The 23,423-nt window shown below is 43.6% G+C and overlaps 2 protein-coding genes across 7 annotated transcripts in view; one reads left to right on the forward strand and one right to left on the reverse strand.

Moving 5' to 3' along the window:
- Positions 1 to 658, reverse strand: part of SFI1 (SFI1 centrin binding protein) — a 37,316-nt gene extending 36,658 nt beyond the window's left edge. Inside the window, exon 1 of the mRNA XM_057411443.1 lies at positions 532 to 658. Coding sequence (XP_057267426.1) covers positions 532 to 629 — 98 coding nt within the window. The 5' untranslated portion in view covers positions 630 to 658. The remainder of the gene's footprint in view (positions 1 to 531) is intronic.
- On the forward strand, positions 542 to 22,685 carry EIF4ENIF1 (eukaryotic translation initiation factor 4E nuclear import factor 1). Of its 6 annotated transcripts, none has more exons than XM_057411444.1 (19): positions 542 to 648; positions 1,599 to 1,722; positions 4,960 to 5,033; positions 5,816 to 5,943; positions 6,467 to 6,762; positions 7,405 to 7,606; positions 8,853 to 9,028; positions 11,522 to 11,657; positions 12,004 to 12,183; positions 14,081 to 14,310; positions 15,574 to 15,645; positions 16,012 to 16,195; positions 16,651 to 16,730; positions 17,083 to 17,222; positions 17,401 to 17,485; positions 18,498 to 18,630; positions 19,803 to 20,147; positions 20,377 to 20,541; positions 21,077 to 22,685. In XM_057411444.1, the coding sequence occupies exons 1-19, from the start codon at positions 590 to 592 to the stop codon at positions 21,301 to 21,303; spliced, it is 3,036 nt and encodes a 1,011-aa protein (XP_057267427.1). In that variant the 5' UTR covers positions 542 to 589; the 3' UTR covers positions 21,304 to 22,685. The 6 variants fall into 6 exon arrangements, with proteins under 6 accessions (XP_057267427.1, XP_057267429.1, XP_057267431.1 ...); XM_057411446.1 differs by having other exon boundaries at positions 19,866 to 20,147; XM_057411448.1 differs by having other exon boundaries at positions 20,085 to 20,147.
- The last annotated feature ends 738 nt before the right edge of the window (positions 22,686 to 23,423 follow it).

Consider the following 23,423-nt stretch of genomic DNA (forward strand, 5'->3'; position numbering starts at 1 on the left):
ACCTGTCAGGTGCGTGCGGATGGCCCACACCGACCGTCCCCCTGCCGCCCATGGGAACGCCAGTTCTGTGAGCAGAGGCTGAGGAAGGGTGTTCTAAACCACAGACCAGCTGGCAGGCGGCGTGCCAGGGCCCCGCGCTGCCGCTGCACATCAAGGGCCGGCCCCGTCAGACCTCGCCCCCCGCCGGGACGGGCCACGCAGGGCGGGAACGGCAAAGGCGCTCGGCGGCAGGCGGGCAGTGGCAGGGGACCGTTGCCAGCAGGTGATTTACTCCGCGGAACGTGCGGTGCGGGACGAGGACGAAGCTGTCAGCCGCGCCTCCCGCCTGCGCCGCCGCTGCCGGCTCGGCCCCGAACGCTGAGGGGGCCGCGCTCCAGCCGCCGCTTCCCGCCCTTTCCCCCCCCCCCCCCCGCGCTTTCTCCACAGCAGCGGGCCTGCGGCGGCGCGGGAACGCGTCCGCTGCCAGCTGCGGGGTCGGACCCGGCCCCGCTACCGCCTCTCGGTGCCCAGCGCCCGGCACATGGCGCGCACCACGTCCCGCCGCCGCTGCTCCCGGCGGCCGCCTCCCCCGCAGGGCTGCCCGCCGAGAATGCCTGCGGGCCCTTGGGGAGCCCCGAGCCTTTCCTCATCCACCGCAGCGCTCGCAAGGTGAGAGAGCGATCCGGCGGGCGGCGGGGACGCAGCCGCCAGGCAACGGGGAGAGCGCGGCCCCGCCGCCGCCCGCCTTTCCCGGTCAGGCGCCGCGCGGGGGAGCCCCGGTGCGCGCGCCCTCCGCCGCGCCTGCGCGCGGGCCATTAAAGGGGTGCGGGGTGGGCAGCGGAAGGCCCCGGTTACGGCGGCTGAGGAGAGACAGAGTCGGGCGAATAGGGAGCGGGCGCGCGAGCCAGCGCGGAGGGGCCGGAGCCGCGCTGAGCGGAGGCGGGAGGGGGACGGCGCCGGCCCGGGGCGCGTGTGGCGCGTAAAGGGGGGGTCTGAGCACGGTGCAGGGCGCCGCCGGGGGGGGGGGGGCCGGGCAGGGGCGAAGCGGAGCCGGTGGCCGGGAGCAGGAAACGCCGCGGGCGGCTCTAAGGCCTTCAGCGGAGCGCCGTCGGGAGACCCGCCGCCGGAGCGGTGAGTACGACCGCCGGGGCCGGGGGGGGCTGCCGGTGCAGGTGAGGATCCGCTGAGTCACCTGCCCTGTCGCCGTCCGTACCCTCCCGCCCCGACTCCGGTGCTTCGGGACGGGGCCTCGGCCGCGCCGCGGGCCGCGCTGCCCCCGCCGCCACGCCACGCGGGGTGGGGGTGTCCCGGCGGCCCCGCTCCCTCGACCCTGATGGTCGCCGCTGTTTGTCCCGGTCGTGCCCACGGAAGGACCTTTGTTGTGCTAAAGAGTTTTGGGAGCTGGGCTGCGATCCGGTTCGGCCGGGCTTCGGGAGCGGGTCGGGCACTTCAGCGGGACCTGCTTGGTCGGGGTGGGGAAGCTACAGGCAGAAATAAGGCAGTGTGGGGAAACGCGTTCCTTATCTGGTGTAGCCAGGTCCCAGATAGGCTAGAAGGAAGAGGCACCCTCTGGAAATATATGCCTTAAAATCTTGACGGCTTGGTTTTGTTTTAATTAGGTCCGTGGTCAGAGGCTTTGAAGTAATCATGGATAAAAGAGGAGGCCTAACAGAGACTGAAAATGGTGATGCTTTCCTGGAGCTGAATAGAATTACAACCAAGTACCCGCATCGCTACACAAAGGTGGGCTCTCTCCCCTTCCCTCTTTGAGCTGTGCACGGAGCTCTTGGTCACTGGAGTGGGAGGTGCAGGTTCTGCGGGAGGTAAGGGCTAAGGGGAAGGCAGGAAGGCCTTTGCCTGGATCGGGATTTGCGAGGTGGTGTAAGATGTGTAACTTGTTAAATGTGGGGTGGCTGTGTCAGTCCTGTCCGTGATACACTTCTGATTCCCACTGTATTTCAGTATCTGAGCACCTCACAGCATGTGGTGGAAAGATTGTGGTAGAGGCTCAAGTATGTTGTTCTGCCAGCTTGCTCAAGACTTGGGTTCCATAGTTTTGGTTAGTTTTCAGCAATATTCCTTTAAGAAGTTGACCAGAATGTTTCCTTACAGTAGATGCCACTTCTTGGAATGTATAGCACACTAGATTTTATCAGGAGCTTTAATTTGTCTGCTAAGATGGCTTTTGTAGTCTTAAAATTGCTCATGTTTGGGTGCTAGAAGCCTAAGCACTTATGATTCCAACTAATGCTTAGTATTGGAACTTCAATACGGGTGCTTTTGTTTAGCTGTGGTACCTAAATACATATATGTATGGAAGAGCAATAACTGAGTAACTTGTAAACGAGGATTCTTTCAATACTAAGTGAGCTTGATATGCTGTGGGTTTGAATATATATAAGGTTTAAATCTGGTTTGGGGCTTTAGTCCCACTGCTGAAACTTGCCTTTAGAAGGACTCTTTAATGGTTGCTGATTTTTCCCATTGCTGAAAGCTGTGGGAACAGGTGGTCATTGCTTTGTGGAAATCAATTAAGATACTTTGCAACAAATGGCCTGAAGTGTGGAACAGGGTGAGACTGTACTGTTCCTGAGTGTGTTATCTTGAGGAATTCTGAACTGTTAGCTTCCTAGCAGGTGGTCTTCAAAAGAAGAAGAACAACTTATCACTGTGTCTCTGTTCTGTCAAGATAGTAGGGCTGGCTTATTTTGACTAGACATCAATAACAGTGATTTGGATTTGATGCAGCTTATGTGGGAGTAGTATGGCTTTCTAACTGTAACTTCTTAGAGAAGATGTACACTTCTAAGATGCAAAATGTCCTATTGCTCAGACCTTGTTACTCAGTTAACTATAAAGTAAAGGAGAGGAGCTGTCTTTAAGCTTCCACTGCTGGAGAAGTGGTGTCTGTGCTAGTTCAGTCCTACCCAGCTCCTCTCAAGACTAGTAACTGAATGCAGCTTCATATCCTGTTTCCTTTTTAGGCAGTATTCACCTAGTGCTGGTGGTAGCTGTACACTGAAACCAGTGCATTTGGAGCTTCACTTTTGTTAATTTAGTACATATTGTTTCAGACCAGGATAAAGTGGCAGAACTAGTGCCAGAAGACATCTAGTCTTGTTTATCTATTGGTTCCCGAGGAGTCAAACACCAGAAACAAATCTGTGTTAAAAGATCTTGCATCATGTTTGGGACTTTTTTCGGTCTTTTTTCTTTTGTTTTGTGTTTGGTGGTGCTTTTTATTTCACAAGTAATATTTGAGATGCAGCTGGTTTGAGGTGCTCAGGTAATCACGTTGTAAAGCACTCTCATGTGATCCAGTTTCCTATTGATTAGAGATGGGAGGAGCACTGGTTCAGGACATGTGCTGCTGATTTGGAAAGGGACCGATTTCCTTTATCTACTTTAATACCAGTAGAAAAACAATTAGCTTGTAGGAATCCTTCTGGACTGTTTCAATAAAACATGCTTTTTCCCCATCTGCTTAAAAGTACTGGTGTGTGAATTAACAAAACAACCCCAAAACACCCTGAAAGTGCCAGCATTAATATACTCTGAGAGGTGTTATATAGTCCAAGCTGTGTCTTTTCTAATTCTTTAGATGCTGTTGCTCCAGGGGTGCACAGCTAATGAGCTAAAGCAGAGAAACGGTTCAAATTTTCCTCACCCCAATGGAAGAATTGCAATAGGATCTGATGGAGAGTCTGTGGACTCCCTCTCGTGGCCAACAAAACAGGCAATTTCAAATTTAGTGATTGACAGTGCTCTTAATGGTTGTAATACTATCATAGCCTGATGCACTTACTACAGCACTGGTTTATTTTGGGAAGCTGTGGGCAGAGAGACCAGTCTCCCTCCCTTTTTTGCTGAAGAATAGTCCAGGGTGATGCTTGGTTGTATGTATATATCTCTGTGTGTGTGTATTAAGATCTTTGGCTACCAAGCTGCCATCTGGAAACTTTCAAGTATCAAGCTCACCTAGCTGATTTTAATCACGTAAGGATAATGATGTAAAAGCTCTAGACAATATTGTATTATTTGGAAAAAAGTAAAGAGACTTTCTTCTTCAGTTTGGCTGATATGTGGTGTCTGCTCTTTGGATCTCTTTATCCTTCCAGCTGCTCACTGATATCTGCACAGTTCTGAATCACTTCAGTACATTTGGGAGTGAGGCAGATTGAAGAAAGGTAATCTAGGGAGAATGAGTAAATTTCTAATTAGAAATGTGCATCTTGACTGCAGCCAAGTCGATGATGATTCAAAGCACCGATAGTCACACCATTAATAATGCTTTTTAAATGGAGCAGACTGCAGTGAGGCTGTAGATTGATTACTACTCTGCCTCAAATGACCAACTGCTCAGGAGTGTGCAACAGTAAACTACAGACTGTATTTGAAAGCTGGTAGAAAGTGGAAAAACTGGAGTAATCATTCAGCATTGATTTGGTGTTGGGTAATTGTATAGCATACACTTAGGTATCTTGGAATGGGTGGTAATCAGAAATGGCAAGCTTGTGTGGAATTTACAGATCTACATTAGTAACTGGTGTTGTGGTAATGCTTTTCTTTACCTGCTGCAACTCATACAGTATTGAGCATGGCAATATTTATTTCATTCAACTTATTTGCTCTGCTAGCAATGATGCTAGCCTTACCTATAAGCCAAACTGTCCAGGGAAGTGAATAGGTTAACATGTATGATGCGAACAGCTTTTGAAGGACTGAGCTTGACTAGGGAGATTTAGTGCTTCAAATAAATGTTTGCTCAGTGGCCACTGCTAGAAGAACTGAAAAATAAACTTGCTGTCTAATGTCAGCTTTACACTGTGGCATTTCACACAAAGTGAAATGACATACTGGGAAACTCGGGTTGTCAAATTAAAACACTGCATTGAACAGGCAGTCTGGAACAGATTTTGTAACTTGAAGCTTGTCTGGGTAAGAACTGAAACTAACTTCTTGCCCTTTTTTTTTTAATAGGAGGAACTGCTGGATATTAAAGAGCGTCCCTACTCTAAGCAAAGACCTTCTTGTCTTTCTGAAAAATATGACAGGTATTGTCTTGATTATTCAAAAACTGTATACATTTCCTTCAAAGTGAAAGCTTAAATTGCAAAAAACTCTTCACTAAGTGCACTTATGCTCATGCAAGATACATAAGTTTAGTGTATGACAGCGTTTCCAGAGGTACTAATCTGCTGGGAAAGGCTTTATGCCCTAGCTAGTGTTTTGAACAAAGATTATAATATGAGATCCAGCAGAAAATAACTTCACACAACACAAGTCTTAAGACCCATAGGACAGCTACCAATAGTATAGATGGGTGTATAGCACAGACCAACTAGGTCATGTTGCAACAAGCTGACTTGCTTGATGGATTACTCTCCCATATTGATGGTACCTCATTTAAAAATGAAGGTGAGAATGTTCTTGGCTTGTTTGTTAATTTGCTGAACAGCAGTATCTTTACTTTTTGGGTTCATTTATTGTACAAGTATGAGATAGAGGTAACATTTTCTTAATGAGAAATGACAGTGTACAGTTCTATGATCTACTTGTTAGTTTTCCAGTGTACCAGGCAAACTTCACCAAACCAGATGTTGTCCCCTTTATGATATGGTTCTGAGTATTATACTTCCTTACTGCTACAGAAGGGATCCAGAATACCATGTATGAGGTAATAAAGTGTAGTAGGGCAGAGATGTAGAAGCTGGGTATGAAAGCTGTTTCACTTGTACAGATTGCTAGTCAGTAAACTCTAGGTTTACAGCAGCAGCGTTATGAGCTATCTACTAGACTCCAAGGTAGCAAACAACCCTGTGATTTGTTTTCATAGTGATGGGGTGTGGGATCCAGAGAAGTGGCATGCATCTTTATATCCAACGTCGGGAAGAACTTCACCAGTGGAAAGCTTTAAAAAAGATTTGGATTCAGATCGGACTTCTCTTATGCGTAGGATAGTAGGTAAGTGCGTTCTTAGAGCACAAGACTCAAACCTGAGCATAGGCCATTGGCAAAACCTTTGTTTTGGTACAGCACAGTCTCTAATTGCTTGATTGCACAAAGTAAGAGTCAAGAAATTCTTGGTTGCCCTGACTGTAGTTTCTGGTGACTTATCTAAGAACAGACTTCAGTAGCAGTCAGTTATTATATCCCGCTGTTCTTGCGATATGATAGTAAATACATCTGCAGTAGTGCAATTTTTCTACAGTTCAAGACTAAGTACTTAGGTCTGTAGTAGGAAAACGGGTACTTCCTGTGAGACTGCAACAATTCCTCAATATCCAGCTGTAGATGTAATTATTTTTCCCCTCTGCACTTCCTGTGGTCTTGGCTAGATTAGCTTTGCAAAATTAAGTCCTAAGTATTTTCCTTCAAAAAGGATAGCAGTGAGGCTGTTGGGACAGAAGGTTATTGCACACAGAACTAGCTTGTATTTGCTAATACATTAAATTTCAGTGCTTTTTGTCTGGTCTTTGACCTGTAGATCCAAGGGAGCGAGTGAAAGAAGATGACTTGGACGTAGTCCTAAGCCCACAGAGGCGAAGCTTTGGAGGTGGCTGTCATGTAACAGCAGCTGTTAGCTCACGGCGCTCGGGAAGCCCATTAGAAAAGGAGAGCGATGGTGTCCGTGTTATTGGTGGCCGTAGGATTGGCAGTGGAAGAATAATCTCTTCTCGTAACTTTGACAAGGACCACCGGGGTGGCGAGAAGGACATACGTGACTCTAGAGATGCAAGAGACCGAGATCGAGAGAGGGACTACAAAGACAAACGTTTCAGGGTTTGTTCTTTTTGTGGCTGTATGTTAAATCAGAGGTTTTGGATGCTTTGCTCTAAAAGCAGCAGAGGCAGGCTGACTGCATGCAGCAGCTATGTGCCACACAAGTAGGCAATTTCTTCTTAAAAGCACCCTTATAGTGTAAAGGGTGAGCACTCAGTGCTTCAAAATAAGTTTTGAGTCCTTTAGATTGCTTAACTGGCATGCATCTAATGCTGTGTGTTTCACATACCTGGCCTGTGGTAGACTTAATAGCAAGATATTAAAAAGTCTAATAGCTCACTTGTAGTTCTTAACCCAGCAGTTGTCAGTGAGGGGTTGTCTTTAACCTCAGCAGGTGGAAGCTTTCCATGCTTTCAGGCATTTCTGGTTTCCTTTTAAAGGAGAAACCACTAGCCTAACTCAGGATGCAAACCGGAGTTTATACAGGTACTCGCAGACCAGTAGCCTTCAGTGTAATGAAGTAGAAATTCAACTGTAAAACTTAACATTGAAAAGCTTACTGAGCATGTGGAGTGTGTGTATTAACCTTGTTTAGAAAACTAAAACAGAACTGGTGTGAAAAGGCTGTCCCTTGCTTTGAGGTCAGGGAGATGTCTCGTGAAACAGCATTTTATGGTTAATAATTTTAACATCCCATTTCAGAGGGAGTTTGGTGACAGCAAACGTGTCTTTGGGGAGCGAAGGAGGAATGACTCCTACACTGAAGAGGAACCCGAGTGGTTCTCTGCTGGTCCTACAAGTCAGTCTGAAACCATTGAGCTCACAGGCTTTGATGATAAAATTTTGGAGGAAGATCACAAAGGTAGAAAACGCACAAGGCGACGCACGGCCTCACTGAAAGAAGGTAATGGCAGCTCTGACAAGAGCCTTGCTTGTCTGCTGGTGTGGCATGCTGCTGGATGTAGAGGTGACTGTTACAGGTCAGGCAAGTGTAAAGAATAATGCAGTTTACCAACCTATATCTTAAACTTGCACTTAAGCTTTTGGTCATCCTGAAGCAGAAGATGTAAGGCCCACAAGTAATCTTTCAGATTCCAAGTACCTGTAAGTGATAAAATGCTGTTTTTCTCAAAGAAAGGCAGGACTGAGAGACTGGAAGAAACCTTGTATGGGTGTTGAGTGATACAGGCTGTTAAAATGGTCTTGTTCATATTTGTATCTTGCTGGGTGCTAAAGGCTTGGTTTAAACTAAGCTAATACCCCAGGAGGCTTCAAATAGTGTTCCTAATGATAGTATTACTATTAGGAAAAATGAGTTGGACCTACAGCTGGCAGAAATGTAGCTTAAAGCTGAATTTGGAGACTGTCTGAATTTGTCTGCTGTCATTGGACTTCAAGTCTACAATTAATTCCTACCACTGCAAAGCTGTAGTATAAACTTCTCTGAGGCAAGAGAAATGACTTCTTAATACTAGAAATTCTGCAGGTGGACAACCTGAACCTGAGAAGTTTAGGTTTAGTTGTGTATTCACTTAACTAAGATGTAGTGCAGTTTCAAGCATGCTAGGTTTCTAATTGTAACAGCTTTTACAACACCCATGCAAGTTTATTGAGTCTTCAAAATGACACGGGACTTATTCCTGCTGGAGGAGGAGGAGCGGTATTTGTCATGTGTTGGCAGAAACAAGAATTCATGTCAAGTACTAGTTCTTGGGGAATCTGCTCTCGGGGACACCTAGGAAGAAGGCAGCTGCTGCTAAAGGATTCTTGATGGAAAAACAGCAACAGCTCTTAACTTACTGCAGCAGCTATCTCTGCTTGGTGTGACATAACATCTGTCATGTTCTTCATACTTCCTGGGATGATCAGGATGCAATTATTTACACATGGTTCAATGGCAGTTCTTATTTTCTTGAAGTAGACAGTCTTAATTACAGACCAGAAGCTCTGTGCTAGGAGTTTTAGTGGGTGCTACTTTCTGTTGTGGCAGACTTCAACCAGCACAGTGTAAATGGTGAAGTATCACATAGGAGGTTAGATTGGGCCTATGCTTCTAATTCCTAGTCAAATGCATTGACTATTAAGGCACTGTTCCCACAGGAAACAATGAAGTTCAGTGACTCAGCAATCGCTTGGTTTTTCTTTTTAAGGGATAGAATGCAATGGTGGAGTGGCAGAAGAGGATGAAGTGCAAACTGTCCTTGCCAATGAAACGCCAGCAGATCAAGAAGTTCCTAGGGAAGCTGTTTTACAAGAACCAGCTCCAGGAGAGTTTGACTTCAATGAGTTCTTTAACTTGGATAAAAGTGTTCCTGGCCTGGCTTCGGTGAGGGTTGTTTGTTTTTCTTTTAGGACTGGCTGTATTCATGAGAAGCATTTTTGCTGTTGCTGCTGCTGCTGCACTCACTGAAAGCTTAAACTTGTTGCTTTGTGAAAGTTGCTTTATGTGGTGTGTAAGTCTAAAATGAGCTTGTAGAGATTTAGCTTTGGAGTCTTAGGATGTTACTTTGAAGTGTTATTCCTGGGACTGGTTCTGGTGTATGAGGCAAACTAGTTGATTATTTGTCCTTTCTTTGATCACTACTTGAAGACTCAAAACAGCATCCTGGATGAGTCTTTGGAAGCATTATAGATACCTTCAGAGAAGGTTCACTATACAAATTCAGTATAGTTCAAAGCAACCTTTTGCATCTAAGTTTGGGAATCTCACCAAATAAGATGTTCTGGTCAAGCTTTCTGGGAGACTGTAAGCCTGGAGACACCTGACAAATATTGTCACTGACATATAGCGGTGTTCTTATCGGTACCAGTAATGTGGCTGAAATGATGTGTGCCTGAAAGGGTTTGAATCTTTACTACTTAAATCTCTGTTGTGGTCAATTCATTATTGCAAGCTATTATTACAGAGTTAGAAAACAAACATGGTGTCCTGATTCAGTCAAAAGCATGTTTAAACTATGTTATTCATGTGGTACTCTGTGTAGCTAACTCATAGGTGGAATGCTACTGGTACTTAGGAGCTAGTAGCGAGAACATGAATAAGGCTGACACACCATTAAGTGTTTTCCAGTGTGGATTTTTAGCTGTAGCCATGATTTGATTGGGATTCTGGTACTTCAGTTGATAGTGTACAGCTCTTGAACACTTGATCTCTAGGGGTCATAGTGGATGCTTGGTGTTCACTTTTTAGTATGAAAGCTGTAACCAGTCTGTTTGGTTCTCCCTATGTGCTTTTTTGTTTTCACCACAAGAAGAGCAAAGCAGATCCAGCAAGTACTGACTAAGCATGGGCCTAACTTACAGACTGATTCTGTTCTGACCTTTCCAGCACTAGGAAGAAAAGCTGTTCTTGACTGTTCTAGATGGTATAACTGATTAGTAGATGGAATTTGAGTAAAAAGCTTAGTATTATAGAAAAGTAAATGTGGATTGTTTTTTAAAATCTATCCTGATAGCAAAGACACTGATCTGATACAGCTTAGAAACATTATGGTTTAAAAAAATGGAAGCCTTACATAGTCTTTAATGTGAAGAAGCTGCTTGTATTAAAAAAAGGTTCATCATGTGGTGGCAGTAATTTGACAAATATATAGTGAAGAGTTTGTTTTCCCTATGGAAGATATAAATTGTGTCTTTAGAATTGACAATCTCATTTTCAGTGTATCAGCAGATGGTGTCTCCTTTCAAAAGCAGGGAATTCACAAGTCACAGAATACCTGTTAATGAAACTTCAGTAGGCAGGTATCTGTCAAAAACAATTGAGTCACGCTAGCCAGAGCATATTGTCATGCTCTTTGTCTTTGTGATGTGTCTGTGACAAGTGTTACAATAGATTTGTACATTTCCTGACTTGGCTGTCTCAATTCTTGTAACATGTCAAACAGTCAAAACCAAATGGATGAATTCTGTCTTGGTTTTGCTGTTGTAAATAGTGTTGAGTGCCCCATGTTTCAGAGCAAACAGCTTCTCTGGCAGAAGGAAGCTGTTCTTTTTTTCTTCCTAGAAGTAAATGTGCTGCATGGTGCCTATTGAGCAGGCTGTTAGCTAAACACAAGGTAGGAGAAGCTTTAGTTTGAGTTCACTTTTAAAATGTACTAGTCTTAAAATACTTGTAAGCCAAGAAGTGAACAGTTGCTGTAAACTGTAATGAGGTCTGACAGACTCTAAAGTGCTGCTTGGTGACCTCAGTTCTGCCTGGAGGCAGAAGGTACTAGCTGCTGCTGCTGCTGCAGACTCCATGGACTTGAAGAATGCAGCCTTCTTACTCCCAGAATGGTTCAGCATATGAAGTGCAAGCAAGTAGCCCTTAGCTGCTGGCCTTCTCCCCAAGTCCTTCTGGGCTGCTTGCAAGTCTTTGTACTTCATTCCAGTCCTTGGGCAGTGCAGGAACTGAATTGAATCATGATTACAGAAAATCCAATGGTTCAGAGAACTGCTATACAGCAACAGGGATGAACCCTGAGACATCTGACTTCCAGAATTACTCACTGTTGTAATGTGTTTTCATTCTTGTGGCAAATGTCTCTTTTTGAGCACATCCATTTTGGAATGGTGCACTTAGTGGTCTTTGGATGCCCTGATTATGCTGGTTCAGTTAAGGTTTTACTCTGAACAAATATTTGGTATAAATAAAAGATGTGTGATGGGTTATGCTATGTAAGTGCTGCCTTAGTGGAAGTTAAAAAGGCAGTTCAGAGCCTTGAAACTTTTGGAACAGCATCTTTATCTGTAGGAGAATAATCCTGATTGCACAGTAAAGCCTCTCAAACGTTGCTGATCTTGCTTCAAAAAAGATTATCTTTTTCCCTGCCTAATCTAGATGATAGAGGATGTGCTGGGGGAAGGCTCGGTGTCTGCCAGTAGGTTCAGCAGGTGGTTTTCTAATCCGAGTCGCTCTGGAAGTCGGTCAAGCAGCTTGAGATCTACACCACATGAGGAACTGGAGAGGCTAGCAGGTAAGACTGGGACAGTGCAGGGTCAGATACCCTCCTTCCATATACCTTCCTACTGGTTCAATAAAAACATGGCAGATAGAACTTTAGGACAGTGAATTCTCCCAGTTTAAGCATTTGTTGTTCTTCTTGAAGCTCTTAACAGTAAGCAGGTTGTAAATTAATTTTTAACAGTTGTTCTTCTCATGCTTTTTAATGACTTTCCTGATGACTTTCCAGCTGATCTCGGGCAAGGGGTGCAGGGCATAACTTGTCAGTGCCCTACTGAAGTTGGTTGCCAGTGTGTGTTCATCTTGAGACATTGGGTTGGTAAACTGATGTCGCAGTGCTCCTGGTTTTGCTGTTTCAGGTCTAGAGCAAGCCATTCTGTCCCCTGGCCAGAACTCTGGAAACTACTTTGCTCCCATTCCATTGGAAGACCACTCTGAAAACAAAGTGGACATCCTAGAAATGCTACAGAAAGCCAAAGTGGACTTAAAACCTCTTCTCTCAAGTCTTTCAGCCAACAAGGAAAAGCTTAGAGAGAGCAGTAAGTGCCTCTTCAGATATTGTCAAGTTCTGGTGATGCAGTATCTCAAGGCAAGAGGCTTGGTATTCGGAAACTTCAACTGCTAAGTCCAGGAGTAGGAAGTACTGTAGGTTTACTTACACTACTGGAAACCCAATATTCAACAGATCTCAGTTGTGAGAATCATCCCTGATTCTTTTCATCCTACTCACAGGATGACATCAGGACTCTATCAGACCGCCTTACTGGCCATTAATAATCATAAGTTAAGATGATGTAAGTCTTGATCTGAGTTTCCAGCTTTGTTCATGTCATTTACATGTTCACATTGGAGAACGGTAATGTCAGCTCTGAAACTGTGGCATTTGAACTCTGGGTTTACCAAAACCTTAGTGTAAGTCATCCTTGCAAGCATCTGTAATGGATCTACCAAAACCTTAGTGTAAGTCATTCTTGCAAGCATCTGTAACGGATCAATGTGGTTCATCAGGTATCAGTATCTAAGAAGATGAACAGTGGGTTGAGGATGTCAGTTTTGTCAAATGCATACTCTAAACTTGAACTTCTCCAGACTGTTGCTACCACTTGAAATAGAGTGTCTGTGCTCACTGGTGACTGCATTAATTAATAGGAACAGATTTGCCTTAGTAATGTCAACCTGGCCAGAATCACAGGATTCTGGGGAACTTGGTCTGTTGGGATTCACTTTTGCTATGATCAGCTGTTTGAAACAGAATTCAGGGCTGACTTCAAACTTAATGCTCAAAGGCACCTCCAAGTTGGGGATTTGCATGTTTGGGCCCATAGCATGCATGGAGAGTACAAAATGCATGTGTTCCTTGAAATCGCAAGGTCTAATTCCGAATTGATTCCTTCTGGCAAGCAGCATGTATTGCCGTGTAACCTGGACTGAACAAAAAGTAATGGTGCTCTGATGTGTGTCGCTAGGAAGGAAAGCATCCAAGCACTGTAAATATTTGTAAGCATCCATTCTGGAAGTATGGAATGTCAGCTAACACGTGGAGGACATTTTCATAACTTGACTTAAATGGAAGTGCGAGTCTTCTGTGTTCTGCTTAATCTGACTTCCCTACTAAAAGCTTTTTAAGCTTTGATCCTCGCAAACAAAGGATGAACAAACAAAACATTGGGGAAGCTTCATTCACTCAAAAGTACCTGATGTGGGTTCTGTATTCCTATAAAATGCTGTACAGTTCTTCAGGTGTTGTGGAGGTTTCAGGTCAATTTCTCTTCACCAGCATCATATTTTTCCTCATGTTCCATGCTGCATGTCTGCATCATTGCTTCTTTTCTCCACCTTCTTGCCCAAATTTCCAGTAAATCTTATTTCTTTGGGCCAACATCTGCTACAGCAACCCATGGCATGCTCCTGTCTCTTCTTCCTTTTCTCTTAAGGTGTCATCTCTTGTGATTTGTGTTAGCTAGTCCATAAAGCACATCTAACCTTGATGTCGGGCACCGATAGATACTTATATATGCGTACCCAGAGGAAAAAATACTGCTTAATAACGCTTGTACCTTATTTTGGTTATGCCAGTGAAATCTTATAGAGGTTTTAACTTCTGAGAAAGAAAAATCCACTTTAAACTTTACCCACAGCAAACAATGTGTGTAACTGAGTCTCCAAAGTATTTAAATACTCCAGGTATGTATTCTCTCTGCTTACGATGGCTTCAGACAGTTTAACACTTACACTGTCTGTCTCTCCTTGAGTATAAGATAAATGGAGCTTTCTTAATAGAAAATGAACAGAGTTGTCAGATGAATAGTCAGATGTGATTTGACAGCCAGTAAGAATATCAGAAGATAAGTTTTGCTGTTCCTTGTTTTCAAACAGCTTGTATTCAAGACCTGCATGAGAGAACTATGATTTATTGTTCTTTCTCCTCTTTCTCAGCACATTCAGGAGTTGTACTTTCAGTGGAAGAAGTTGAAGCTGGGCTGAAAGGTCTGAAAGTGGATCAGGAGGGAAAAATTGCTACTCCGTTTATGGCAGAGCAAATGGAGGAATCATTGAATGTCACTGGCTCCAGACAGATCAAGAAAGATGGAGATATGACTGCATTTAATAAACTGGTCAGCAGTATGAAGGCAAGTGGGACTCTACCTTCACAGCCCAAAGTCAATGTAAGTAGCAGACACCTGGCTCTCCTGAACTGTGCTCAGACATGGGTTATGAACTGGAAACCCCTCTGATAACATGAGCCAGGACTGGATACAGCAGTATGATATTAAATGTAGGCTTATATTTAGAATATTGTTAATTGGAGAGGAAGGGAAGGGAAGTGCTTTGGTCCTTTTAGTTAATCAAATTAAGTGTGTTTCAGTTTGGAGTTCACAGGGTTGATTTCATGTTAAGTTTCTAAAAGCCCCAGAACGTTAATACGATGTGAGAAGTCTGATTGCCACCTTGAAAGTGGACTTGTGTGGATATCTAATCCAAAGGATTAATAACTGGACTTGAAAACTATAAATACTTGCCCTCCAAAAAATCTTGTATTACAGAAAAGCTGAATCTTCTATAGAGGACACTTTGATTAGTAACATTCTTCTACACTTGAACTCATCCTGTCTGAACCTTACTTAATGAAACCAAGCACATCTATAGAAAAGGTACTGTCTGTATAACAGGCATTGGTCTGCTCTTCATGGGAGACTCGCTAGTGTTAGTTTAATGGTTGCCTTAGTTTTGTTATTGAAAGGCATCTCTTAAAATGTTTGTAGTATGGTTGCAGCTAATACTTAAGCTCGGATGTCTTGCTTTAGTGACCTGTTTTAGTAGAGGTATGTCAGTGCACATTCTAATACTTCTTAACTTGGATTTGAAAAGTATTTGCCCCAAGATAAAAACTAAACTGAATATCTGTTACCTGAAAGGTTAATATTGAACAAAAGATGATACTGAGCTTTAGACTGGAAGAGATTGCAGTGTAATATTTCATCCTGCCACTTACTGCCTAAACAGTATGCTTGACTCTGAAGCTACCAGTTGCTGCTACTGGCACCATGTAATACATCGAACAACAGAGCAAGAAATACAGCTTAAATAATTAATATGCATAAACTGAAAGGTGTTTGTGTAGTTTCAACTGACCACTTGGCCCAATGCTTCGTCTCCAATTTACACAATTATATAGGTATATATATCTGAAACCTGATTATTGCACATTCAACTACGTGTGTGCAATCTAGCACTAGGCATTTTCTTAGCTAGGAAATATCTGTGAGCCAGCTCATCCCTCAACTTTGCTGGAATTTTATTTGACTGATGCATAAATGATGGTTCTACCAGAACAAGAGAAATTATTTCTCTTGCTGAGAGCAATGCAGATGCAACGAGTGCATCAAGAGACAATCCACAGCTAATTTACAATGTGTTCATTTTCTTAGCAGAGCCTTGAGAGCCACCTCATGTCACCTCCAGAGATGCCAGGCCAGCCTCTATCAAAGAATATTCTGCAGGTACTTCTTGGGAGGGGGGCGGTGAGGGGTAAGTACTGCAAAGCATATCCACAGTGAGAAGAAATTGAATTGTTTGAAACTAAGGTATTTAAGGCAATTATGGGGTCAGTAGTCAGACATGACTCTCTGGAGAGAGAGAACTAGTTACTAGTTCAGCAGAGTTTTTATTGTCATGCTGTTTCCCATAATTACAACTTGAAAAACCTGGCTAAGGGCCTAATTGTAAGGGCAGTCCAGAATTGGTGTATCCAGTTGCACAAGTCCACCTTGTCTTTTCAACTTGCTGTAAATAGCCTGTAGTGCAGTGAAATGAGCTCCTTTGTATAAACTGATCATACTCAATGTTCTTTCATTGCTTATTCTTAGGAACTTCTTGGTCCACCCATTACCAGACCTGCTTCATCAAATGTCTTAAGTGGCCTCATAGGTGGTTTGGAGCCTGCATCCTCTTTACTGACACAAAGAGCACCTTCTCCTCCTATCCCACCTGTGTTTCCAACTCGAGCTGCTTCTGCAGATTACCTGCGCCATAGAATATCTTCACCCATTGGTGAGACTGGTTGCAAAACAGCCTTTTTCTTTTGAGTTTTTAAAGAATAATTTACAGAATAACAGGTTTCTGGCACTTGGTGGGCAGCTAGGTCAGTGTCTGCCTCTTGAGTGCAAGATGCCTTTTTATGTATTAGTCTCTAGTGTTAATCTCCAATCAACTGGACCCCACCGTAAATACTGGTGTGGAGTAATGTGTGCAGTTACTGTATAAGAAGGTAATCTTCAGGGACAACTTATCCATTTGTATTGCAAAGCATTACTGGTAGCTTCCCTGTAGCTCTCCAGCCTAGTGACAAGGGAGAAATGAAGCTGTCTCTAGACTTAAAGGGATGAGCTGAGAGCCTTCCCAAGGAATCCTTAATGAAGTGGAATTGTTGAACTTGAGGGTTTTTGTTATATATTAACGAAAGAAACTGTTATTCCTTTCAAATACAACTGTTGAATGTTCCTTAGGTTTTGGACAAGGTTCTCAGCAATTGCTTGGTGATCCATTTCCAGGTGTAAGGAAGCCCATGAGTCCAGTTGCTTCACAGGTTAGATCAAATGGTTTTTGCTTCATCTTTTTATATTGCGTGGTCTAGAACTAACTTGTGGAAACACATACATAGCTGATGCCTTCAGGTGTTTGTGCTTATTTAAGCTCACTGAGTGTGAGGATGCAAGTAATCTAGTACAGTTTCAAAACCTCATTGCAATTGGACCCATCTTAGTATCTCCAGTGGAACATTTCTTTGAGACTTCATTGTCTGTCAATAAAACAGATGGCTGTTGGTAGGCAGACCCTTTGAAGCCAGAAGTAGTTACAGCAGTAAATCTTCAGTGTGTTAAAAAAGGCCCAACCAAATGCAGTCTTTTATTTGTGTGTGTTAAACAATTTTACTTCAGATGAGTCCCTTGGAAATACAGCAAGCTGCATTGGAGGGACTGGCATTGCCACATGACTTAGCCATACAGGCAGCAAACTTCTATCAGCATGGCTTTGGCAAACCACAAATGGACAAAAGCAGAGATGGCTACAGAAACAGGTGAGTATCTGACTGCAAAACGTAAGGGGCTCGCTGTCAACTGCTTTTTAACATGAGTGTTGTCTTTCACTAGCTATTAGTACTAGTCACTCAAGCTTGTATTGGTTCTCAGCAAGCCTGTGTGTCATTCTGTGCCAAGAGTAGAGCTGCTGCTTACCAACTTCCTGTCCCTCAACAGGCAGCAGCGAGTGACGAAGTCGCCTGCACCCGGACACAGAGGGAATGCATCTTCTCCAGCCCCTGCAGCATCCATCACTAGCATGGTTAGTACCTAATGCATGAGGATTGCAGGGAAAGCTGTAAAAGTGTCTGCAGTAACTAGGTTATAACAATAGTAAATTGATGGGAGAAAGGGAGGCCATAGAGATAAATCATATTCGCATTGTATCAATGGCTGCATGATCCAAGAACAAATTATGCTTTGTACTTAACCTAGTGTCTTCACTTTGGAAAATGGCCTTCTCTGAGCACTGTCTCTTCTAAGACTGAAGAAGCACCATTAACGTTGCCTCTTATGAAACAAAAGGAAGAAAACTATGAAAACTCAGGCATTCTGGTTTGGTATTTAAGCTTTCAGAAGACAGGTTCTGAAAGCCATTAGCTACTTTAGAGAACACTGGTATGAAGAGACTGATCTAAGTGTCTAAGGTTGAAATATCACTTGAGAGCTTCAGGGGTGCTTTGAAAACAAATAAAATCTCAAAGCCAAGCTGTGGCCTAGCTGCCTTCAGTACTGTGTAGAATGTTGCTTTGATCTAAATTTGATCAGTCAAATACTTGCTTGCAGCTCAGGGCTAATGGACTCAGCTGCTAAATCAAATAAGCACTTCTGTTTGTATTCCAAGTGAGTGGCTTCCACAGATGCTCTGTAACTGTGAACGGGCAATAGTTTTCTGTGGATCCATCAGCTCTGAGCTCATACAGATAAGGCAGCTCTGTAGGATCTCTTGCTGTTATGTAGCAAGGAGGAAACAGCTGTAATTTAAAAATACAGCTCATCTGTTTTTTTCAAGCCTGTTAAATGTGCATTTAACTTTGCAAGCATCTGCTGGTTTCAATAAAGGTATTGGACTTCAGCAAAAGCTGAAGAGACGTGCTTAAACCATAAAATGAAGCTATGGAATGAGGTGAAGTAAAATCATGGGCACACAGTAGCTGATTGAGAAGAGCCTGAAATGGGAAGGATGTGCTAGAATTGGTGTCCACCCACAACTAAGTGTGGCCTAGATAATGAGCACTGAGTAAAGGTGTTGCTTCTTACTATGTTCTCTGCAGCTGTCTCCCTCCTTCACACCTACCTCGGTGATTCGCAAGATGTATGAGAGCAAGGAGAAGAGCAGAGAGGAGCCGGTTTCTGGGAAAATGAAAGTCAGTGATGGTAAAGATGAAAATCAGAGGCCAAATGAAGGTATTGTAATGGCTTTAAAGTCATATATACAAAAGAGATTTGGAATAGAATCAAAGACCTGCAGTACATAATATGCCCAGGCTAAATGTAGACATTCCTAATTTGTGGAAATGAGGAGGGTGTAGAGATGAGCCTATATAATAAGAGGAAGGGTTAGAACTGTGGAGAGGGTACACTTCCAAGTGCAGTGTTGGGTTTAAATCCTTTTCCCCCCCCCCCTTATCTGTCATTTTGTAAGTGATGGTGGCACTAAGGCCTGGACCAGAACTGTTTCTTTCAATTGGTCTTGATTAACAAGCATATTAACAATAAGGCTTTGGTATGTCTCCACACCAGTCACTGAATGCAGGCAACTTACAGCCCTCTTGAGACATCTTAAAATCAAAGCTGAGACCAGTTAAGCTCTTCTAAGATCTGTAGCAGATCAGGGAAGCATTTTGTCACTCTAACTGATGTAAGTGGCTATTAAAAGAAAATGCTTGATACCAGTTGCCTGACCCAGTAGGACTGACATGTCTAATTGCCAGATGTTTTGCTTCAGTACTAGTAACCACAGAGGTAGTTCAAGGTCCTGTTACACAGGGGACTTTTTTCCTTTGAGTGCTTCAACTACTACTGCTACCTCAGCTGGTAGCAGATGACTCAAAGATATTTTGGGTGTTGCCTAACTGATTTAGGTGGTCTGTGGAAGTAGCTTCTTGTGGTGCTTTAGTGTCCCAAGGTTTGATAAGCAGCAGATGTCAGATATAAAAGGCTGCTGCTAACCCCCAGACACATCTAAACTGAAAAACCACTTTGGGCTAGATTAGTGCCACAACTGCAAATGATAATACTGTCTAGGGAGGATCCCTTGTACCTCCTGTTGCCTTTAGGACTGATTCTTCCATGCTGCCAGCTCAAAATCTTTTGAGAAAGAATAGAAAATAAAGGTTGAGTTACTGCCAGTTGTGACCTAATTTAAGCTTGCTGGCAAGGGATTTCTGTGGAACATTCCTTCTCATTACTGTTTTGAAATCATTTGGCTGAAAGTATCCAGGAAAGACAGATGCTTATTAATATATGACTCAAGTTCAGTTAGGCCTGGAATTTAGCTATCAAATCCAGTCATTAGCTTTAATTTTCATTAGGGGTCATCCCTAGCTGTGGACTATAATAGTTGTATTCAATTCTAGCTACAGATAACCTACTGTCTAGTTCTGTGGAGAATGCAGATCAAGAAACTTTGCCCACCTTAGGTACCAAACTACCCGCACTGCAGCGCTCTGCATGTTCCACACCTCTTACCCAAGCAAATCGTTGCACCAAAGAGCAAGACTACAGGCCTAAATCAGCTGGTAGAAAGACTCCTACAATGGCCTCCCCAGTACCAGGAGGCCCTTTTCTTCGTCCTGTTCATCAAGTACCCCTTGTTCCCCATGTACCGATCGTACGGCCTGCTCATCAACTGCATCCAGGACTGGTCCAGAGAATGCTGGCACAGGGGGTTCATCCGCAACATCTTCCTCTGCTGCAAGCAGGTAATGCATACTTACTTTTTTCTCCCTTAGGCTAATGCATCTTCTCTGTAAGACTGATTTTTGTTAGGAACAGCACAAATTGAAACTCATTACTGGTCATATTTCTTACATCAAAACTTATCTTTAAAACCAGGCAATAAATTCCAACCCATCTAAATATATAAATGCTTGGCTTGCTTTAATTCCTAATGCTTATGGGGTAAAGCATTTCCTTGCTCTTTTTCAACAGGTATGCTTCCACCTGGAGTAGACCTGTCTCACTTGCAGGGAATATCTACTCCCATCCTTGGCCAACCTTTTTACCCGCTACCAACAGCAAGCCATCACATCTTAAATCCACGCTCTGGGACACCTTTGCAGCTAGCGATGATGCAACAGCAGCTACAACGATCAGGTAGGCTAAACATAAAATAGGAGTAAGAGCACTAGACCATGGACTGGCCTGCCCCAGAGATACTATACTTGTTGCCCTTTTTGAGCCTACTCTGAAGCTACTTTAATTCAGGTACTCATAATCACTTCTGTTGTGTGGGTACTGGAGCAGTTTTGGTGACTGCAGGCTTTTGCCAGCAGGTCCAAGTGAGGCATTAAGTTTCAAGATGCATTTTGCCACTAATATCTGCCTTTTGCAGCTTGTGTGCAGTCCTCATTGCTGGGTGAGAGGCCTCTTGCCCTATCTAAAATAAGATGCTACTTGTTGCTGGCCTTCCAGTTAAAACCTGCATTATGCTGTCCAGAACTGGCAGTGTCAGGCAGTTTATGGGAATATTAATGAGAAGAAGAAACATGCACAGCTGAAGAGTTCCCAGGACTAATAGCATGAGTGAAAGCAATGTTTGACTTGTGTGCCTTATCGGGTGATTGCTGTAAGCTAAATCTTCAGTGTTGGGTGAACATTACTCCACCTCTAATAGCTTTACATTTCACAGGCACTGGAGCACAGGGATCACCCGCTGGTGCACAGACAGCCCCCCAAAACGTGCTGCCTCGGACTGGGTTATCTCATGGGCACACACAGCTCGACCATCGCCCCAGCCAGAGGAGTGGCTCTCCCATTGGCCTTGCAAAGTGGTTTGGTTCCGATGTCTTGCAGCAACCTCTCCCTTCCATGCCATCCAAAGTCATCAGTGTAGATGAACTGGAATACCGGCAGTGAACAGTGACCACTGGGTGGAACACTTGTGATTCTTTAGATTGGATAAAATGTCCATAGTCAGGACTTCACCTCTGTTTGGGTTTTTTTTTTGGGCTTTTTATTTTTAGCACTCTGTGCAAAATTTCTTTTCGAGAGACTAAAGCACATGGCACCTGTCCTGGTCTCATGTCTGCATCAAGACTAAAGGATCCATTATGGCTTGAATAGTGAAGCCTGAAGAAATTTAGATGCAAGACAAAGCCAGTTTAATCCTGGAAGTGTCTATTTTTCTTTTTGTAAGATATGTGAATGAAGTGCTGATATTCTCTAGTGTAGAGGTAGCAGCTATTGATTCCTCCTGCAGAAAACTAAATGTGTATAGACCCTTGTGTACAGACTTGTGTATAAACAATCTTTTGTATATATACACATGGACTAGCCTTTTTGAATCTATACAGCTGTACATAAGAGTAGCTGATAACAGTTGAGCTTTAGTTGTGCCTATGGTTTGGATCTTTCTCCATTGTGTGTGTGGGACTTACTTTAAGATTAAAGTTGCATATCTTAAGTGTGAGTGAACAGGATAAAGTTGCTTTGCCTTTTCTTGCTGCTCATCTCCTTTGGGCCTCCCTGTCACATTCTCCTGTCACATACTGTGCACTCAGTGTAGCTGAAGTGTCAAAGTAAAAAGCCCACATCTTGCTGTCTGTAACAGAGGTCTGACTCCTTTTGTGAGTGACTCCTGCCACCAAATCAAAGAATTGTTTAGTCTTCAAACAGCCTTGATGATGGAACCTGGTACAGTAATGATGAAAGTCAGGTCTTTAGTCTGCCATGGAGGCTGTAGGTACCTGCTGGTCATGGCTCTTCCAAGAGGGCTGGTGCTGATCCTTGTTTAGCTGCAGTATATTCCTTGTTTTAATCTTTCAAACCTGTTACTAAAGGTCATCAAAATGGAGCCTTTGAATCCTCACCCTTCAACTCCTAAGTCGTAGCTGTGGTATGCTGTGTGCTGCCTCCAGCTCTGTGTAGAGAGGAGTCCCAAGAACTGTCCTCAGTCTAGTGTGCATCTACTGATGCAGTTACTGTGAAACTTGCCTTGGAGTCTTGTTCTGTGGCTTGAAAGGGAGAGGATGGGGTAGTTTTGTGATCTTACTGTGTATATTTGGTTTTAAAATATTATGTTCCTTTTAAGCCTGTTTCACTTCTGAACAGTTAAATGTTCTCTTCAATCCTTCTGCATGGCTCCTCACGTCACTGTCTCACTTGTGTTGAGTCTAGTCCTGCTGTCATGTCCTCTCTTAGCGTAGGCCTGTGTGCTCTTTTAAAGGTGAAAGCAAACCCAGAATTCTCACAGACTTGCTCTTTCTTAGGTCTCACTGAATGCAAAACCAGCAGTGGGGAGGGGGGAGGGAGGGGAATCACTTGCCTGTATTATACCAATTGCCAGCATGCTGTGGTGGGTTTGTTTCAGTCTGGCAGAGACAATGCTGTACAGAAATAGCAAGCTGAAATCTCCAGTGTGGAGTCTGTTGGGGGTCACCCATATACTCCTAGCGGTTGTTCCTAAAGCAATCTGTGTAAAACATGCAATCACCAGCTTGTCCTTGTAAGATTGTTTTCATACTTTTTTAACGCGACACTTTCCCAGTAACTTTCTGTAAATAAAGTTGATTCTACCAGCTCTCTGTATCTACTGCTCTTGAACTAAATTATGTCAATGAATTGAGTGAGGTTTTTAGTATTGAGTTGAATCTGCAGAGAATTCCTGGAGGGGAGAGAAATGACTTTGAAGGTAACTGACCTCACTGAAGCCATACAGTGGGATTGCTGCATTTAAATGTAGTTTTGTACAGCCGTGGTTAAGTGCAAGGAATGAGATTTTGGTGTACTAGAGAACTCCTAAACCTTCCAAGCTCTAAAGAAAGGGTGATTGAGGCTCGCTGTTCACAGTCAAGCCTAATAACCCAGCTCCATCTGTAGTTGCTCAGCTTACTTAATGCAGGAATTTACTTTTAAGACTAGAAAAAATAGGGAAATAAAGACTAGGAAAAAATAAGGAAATAAATGTTCAAGTAGAATCAAGGCTGAGTACCAACTGTTGTAAGCTTTAGTGATTTATCGCCCATTCAAGCACTGTA

This window comes from Pezoporus wallicus, unplaced genomic scaffold (assembly GCF_028554395.1).
Source record: "Pezoporus wallicus isolate ANWC-B61680 ecotype Strahan unplaced genomic scaffold, APGP_CSIRO_Pwel_v1 contig_6401, whole genome shotgun sequence".
In the NCBI taxonomy this organism is placed as follows: domain Eukaryota; kingdom Metazoa; phylum Chordata; class Aves; order Psittaciformes; family Psittacidae; genus Pezoporus; species Pezoporus wallicus.